This window comes from Pavona decussata, unplaced genomic scaffold (assembly GCF_977016875.1).
Source record: "Pavona decussata unplaced genomic scaffold, jaPavDecu1.1 SCAFFOLD_155, whole genome shotgun sequence".
Taxonomy (NCBI): Eukaryota; Metazoa; Cnidaria; class Anthozoa; order Scleractinia; family Agariciidae; genus Pavona; species Pavona decussata.
Window position 1 is genome coordinate 1,302,501 of NW_028145567.1, and position 5,728 is coordinate 1,308,228.

Genomic DNA, 5,728 nt, shown 5'->3' on the forward strand with positions numbered 1-5,728 from the left:
TCCCTTTTATCTCCGGAGGGGCAACTGCAAACACATCATTATAAAAAAAAGAGAAAAAAGACCACCAGCTAACAAATTCGAAAAGCCAACAACAGCTCGTAAATCCGGGAATAAGTACGTTCTGTTCCCTAATATTTTCGACGATTTTAATTTTTAGCTATAGAACCTTTAGAGCGATTTACAATTGAGTGTCGTCAGGAGGTAATGGGCTCCTGGTGTCGTAAAACCAAAACCAAGTAATTTATACTCTGACCAATCGCAACAGACGTAAACAACACAACGAACCAATCAGAACTCGAAGCAAATACATGTAACTGGCGCCAAGCGCGGGAAAACGCGTGCTGCCAAAACACAGTTTTGGTTTGGATATCCATTGGTTGAGAAAGTGGCACGGGTTTTGTTAACCAATCAAAGAACGTAGTAATGCAAAACCATAGCAAACGCGAAATTGCTTTCGACACTTAATTGGAAACCGCTCTAAAAGGCCATAAAATGAATGCAGGCAACAAGCCTTTAACCGTTGGTCAACCCTGGCTAACCTTACTATTAACCATCTGTGATCGAATAGGCTCCTTTTGATGTATTAAAATTCAACTTGAACACAAACAAAGGGAATTGAATAATCACGTTTATTCATTTCTCTTATTCGCTTCCTCTTGTCCTCGATATCAAGTTGAATTTTAATATTTCGCAAGGAGCCTATTAAAAAAAAACTCTTAGGATTAGATCATTGCATATTAACGGGCTGAATGACTATAAATTGTTATCTGTTATTGCGTATTGTTCGTTAAATGTTAAAGGAGTATGTGTTGCCAGAAAAAAAAATTTAAGTCGAAATGTGTTAGTGAGGTAACCATGGTAACACGCTTTGGACAGTTTTCTGGCATGCGTATGTCTCTTTTTGCTCATTCTTTTATTTTGGCTACGTAACTTTCGTGAGGCAATTAGATTAATGTTTCTGTATTTAGAAAACGATTCAGACGCGCTATGATGTTCTTCTGAATACATTTCAAGTTCATTTTAATCGCGCAGCTGGCTTCATGAGCGAAAATAAGCAGCCAATAGAATTTACTATGAACCCAGAAGCGAAACAAGTATTTCAAACAAAGAAAGCTTTTAGGCTTCTTTCCTCAGACAAAGTCACAATCTCCACGTTAGTCCTTCACCAAAATGCCTAGCAATCATTTATCGCCTATAGGAAAAAAAGTTGTGAATTTTATTGCTTGGTCAAATTTGCAAAAGAAGTCGGTCGCGTTTCACGAATGGAGTCACATGACCATCAACCATCCGTTTCCAACTTCTCTGCACGCTAGTTTCAGACGTTAATTAAATTCTCTACTCGACTAACTGAGGACAATTTTAATTAACTGAGCCATCATTTTGTTCTCAGAGTGGAGGACGACCCTACAACATATGCTGTGGATGGGAAAACTAAACTTCAGCTCGCTTTGAACACTGCTCAGCTTGCTCGTACCTTTCAGGACAGGACGCACGTGTTTTACTTGAAACCGAGACCTGAGAAAATGAAAAATGCCAGGGTTGTTTACATCGGGGGAATGGGAAAGAGAGGAAATATCGTGCAAGCTTATCCCGCCATGGAATATCGCTTTACCCCTGAACGATTAACAGTTTCTACCAACGATGTGTTGTGCTTCGCGTGGTCCGGTGAGTTTGTAATGAATAAATGACAGTATATCAGTCATGTGCGCACCTCAAGCAGCTGCGAAGAGAAAGCCTTAAAAAAAAAAAAAAAAAAAAAAGAGGGAATGAATGTGTGCGGGAGGAATGTTGTCTTTTCACTCCATCAGGCATCTAGGGAAAATAGTCTGTTTACTTCATCAGGCATCTTGTACTATCTGTTTTACTGAAAGCAATAAAGAAGTAATTAATGCGTTGGTGTTTTTCTTTCCATTTAACAGGATCTAACAACAACCCAAATAATGAGGGCGAAGGGCAAGCGCGTAAGTACATATTACTATGTTGTCACGGGCCTTGTAAGGGGAAACAAATTGAGCGTGGGTCATGTGGTGTTCAACATACAGCCCTTGTGCCTTAAAAAATAATCACTACTCTACGACTACTCGTTCATTAAGGATTTTGGAAAGCCTGGAGATATTGGAAAAATGACAATACTCTCCTCTTAGGAAATCTTAGTTTCTGTTTCAGTCGCAGCCCTGTTTTCGTTTGTGTTGCCATGAGAAGGCTAGGTATTTCGATCCCAATTTAATATATTATTTTTATTTATTAAAGCCAAAATAGACCATTTCCGAATTGCTTTGAGCCTCATTATGAAAGCGAGGCTAAGTGCAAAGTTTTTATTATGAAAATTAGTTTTCATTCATATGCAAACAAATTAATTTTCTTATGAAAAGTTTTGCACTTAGCCTCGCTTTCATAGTGAGGTTCACAGCAACTCGGAAATGGCCTATTATATGAAATTCATGCCAGCAATGACCAAGATAATGCCATTGAACTGAAATGTCTACAAATATTATTAAGATAAGTATACTTTAAAACTATGGTTTAGAAAACACTATTACAAGTCTGTACGAATGCTATAAAACAATATTTCGATGCTTTTTTAAAAGACTTAGATAAACGTTTTTGGAATAAAAAACGGGGGAACATCTTTCCAATGCCTATGGTCGGCGCTGGCATTAATTTTTTATTTTGATCCTCTTTGTGAATCGGGTTTCTCATGGCCATAGCTCAGTAATGAAGTATTCCAACCGGTAAATATGAAACGTCTTGGGTTAAAATTTTCATTGGAAACTCGGAATTTCCTATGTCTGAGTAAGACCATGATATATTTTGATTTTGATTTGCTTCGTGCAACTTATTTCTCAAGCGGTATTTATTTACAGGTTCAGACAGAACAAACGTGTGCTGGGTAAAGGAAGGATGCAATTCTCTCAAACCCAGAGCTTGTTCCAGTTTGCCTCTTGAAGTGGTTGATCACGTGGATGAATTCAACGCCTATAAGCTGAATCTTCACCTTAACAAAGGATGTTACACGGGTAGAAGCCTGCAGGATCAACTGAATAACGCGCCAGCCTCCTGCAACCCGCCGTGTTTCCGCATCACGAAGCCTGGGGAGTACTGTTACATGGGCACGCGCAATAACAACTTTTCCAACCGACGTCACATGGGGCAGATCACTGTCAAATGAACTGTTGGAGAACAAAGAAATTAAACCTCAGTTGATGAAAAAAGCATCTGTAAATTAAAGTGCTTATTTTCACGATATCGTAATAAATGTTAAAATCATATCAGTTGAACTTGGACTGAGGCTTTTAGCATGTTTAATGAGACCAGTCTCCTTGTCGACACGGTTTGCTCACAACTCGCGCGCAAGTGGCACCCAAATCTGCTGGCGAGGGAAGGTAACTCGAAACACGAGTTGAGCTCAGACGTCCTTTTCCGCCAAAGAAAAAAAATTGGGGATATTTTCATACAGGCTCAAGGAAATTATATTTTATCCGTGTATTCATTTTTTTTTTTTGGGGGGGGGGGATGGGGGGCAAGTTCGTGCCTCCCCACCCCCTCCCCCAATACCACCAGCAGTCCCTTATATCGGAGATATGCTACCTTTCTTTTTATTTTAAAACTCTGCTAACATCATTGAATGATCCTTACTTTAGTCTACTCCATTCAGCTATAGTTAATTGTAAATTGGTTTGTTGTGGGCCATTCCTTGGATCACCCTACCTAACTGCTTCAGGCCAACGAGACGAGACTAAACGCGGAGTCTTTTGGGAGAACATTCAGTTATGCAAGCTATCAAAAAAACTCGCTCATAAAAACCCCTTTTTCATTGAGGCAGGCGGCATTGAAAACGGTTCTCGCATATTGCAGATGTCCAATAAGATATCGGATTATTCGATTAAACTAAATTAAAGAGGTGCTTTCATCCTCCCTTGGATAAAAACATTTGTTACTCGGTATCTCTTCTTTTTCAAAAATATATATCTATAGAAATTAATTACTAATTCTGTTATCACCATCTCTAACCGCACAAGTTATTTTTTTCATATGCCTATTGATTGTTTTCCGTCTATTCGTGTTATGATTATTTCAACATTAATTCTTTCAACTGTCTCAGACCCTAAACCTTAATAGCACTGCAACGGGGAAGCCTTATTCTATAAGCCCTATGGTTTCTCCTACGGCTTTCTCACCACTTTCCTCTGTGCTTTTTTCCCTTCCGCTCGTATATTGCTTTTGTAGCGTGTTCAGTAAACACTGATCTGAACAGAATGAGAAAAAGAATGAATCGTTCAGGGTGCTACAAAGGTTTTTATTGTTGACAGAGTAAATGCTGCCGACTCTAATTTGGCAAGATCACTGTGACAAGACGTCAAGGAATACCAAATCTTTTTCAGACCAGGATCAGTATTTACTCATTTCATTCTTGTAGTTCTTGTAACTTCCAAAGAACGCTTGTTTGCCGAATCAAAATATTATACACGTGCTTTCCTCTTTTTTTATTTTTATGTTTTTGGTTTTTCCTTTTTTACTGTCGTAAGGATCAGTGAGTCATATTTTTTAATTAAATACTGACGGCTTGCTGCTAGCCATGAAAGTAAATTAATATCGGTATACTGGTCACTAATAAAAATTGTCTTAAGCAATAAGAAACGTTGTGTTCGGGCGTATTTACTATCACTTTCTATGTTTTATTATTATTTTATTATTTTATTTAAATCAATATTGAAACGCAGCTCTTCGGGGCGACGAGAAGCACCATGGGTAAGAAAATATGTTAACCTGTCGATGCGAGAAATTTTGGTTTTGCTTATGACGTCACTATCAGTCCGTCCGTCCATACGTCCATCCCTCCATGTAAACCAATGTGAAATGCCACAACCGAGTTAGCCTTGTGCTTATGGCTTCTGCGGGAAGTTGCGTGGTCAATTGCTGTTTAGAAACGCAAACGAAATTTTGAAGAAAGCTACTTTATGTATTCATTAAATATGTAGAAAAATGTGGAAAGAGGAGAGAAAGAAAGAGAGAAAGAAAACGAGAAAGCAGGTGACGAAATTTTGAAGAAAGCTACTTTATGTATTCATTAAATATGTAGAAAAATGTGGAAAGAGGAGAGAAAGAAAGAGAGAAAGAAAACGAGAAAGCAGGTGACGAATAAGCAAAGTTCAGCGTGGAAGAGAGAGACTGACAGCAAGGGCAAACGGGCAAATTGAAATATCAGTAGCGAACCTGACAACGTAAAAAGAGACGAAATTACACTGAAGAGCAGCGGGAGAAAGAGCAAGACAGCACAGGAAAATTACTCTTTAATAGATGGGGCATCATATTGGCTTTATAGCGAATACCAGCCATAAAGACAGATTACTTTTGCCATTTCAATCGTCTGTGTGCACTTTGTGTAAGCGGAGATAGTACTTTTTTGTATTTGGTGTGACGCACGAATTTCACCCTCGCCGGTGCGTGCTAAAATAGCACAATTTCATGAACTTTGCTTGCAAACAAATTACTCATCAGTGGATGGCGCATCATAGACACTTTTGTTGGAAAATTCACCCTTAAATCAATGCATTTTACCGTTTCAATCGTCTCTACACGCCTTATAGAACAGAAAATATCACATTTTGTCTTTACCCCGACGCCACAAATTCACGCCCTGTCAGGTATCACTCGCGCGCGAGTAGCATGCAAATCGTGTCCACGAGGACTAGACTGGTCTCCTTAAAAACTTCACTCCAAGTTCAGC

General features: G+C 38.8%; 1 protein-coding gene across 2 annotated transcripts in view; it reads left to right on the plus strand.

The window, feature by feature from the left end:
• Positions 1–3,284, plus strand: part of LOC146465772 (protein DD3-3-like) — an 18,945-nt gene extending 15,661 nt beyond the window's left edge. For both annotated transcript variants that reach the window (XM_085127983.1, XM_085127986.1), the window contains exons 8-10: positions 1,391–1,665; positions 1,920–1,961; positions 2,865–3,284. In XM_085127983.1, coding sequence (XP_084984109.1) covers positions 1,391–1,665; positions 1,920–1,961; positions 2,865–3,169 — 622 coding nt within the window. In that variant the 3' untranslated portion in view covers positions 3,170–3,284. The remainder of the gene's footprint in view (positions 1–1,390; positions 1,666–1,919; positions 1,962–2,864) is intronic.
• The last annotated feature ends 2,444 nt before the right edge of the window (positions 3,285–5,728 follow it).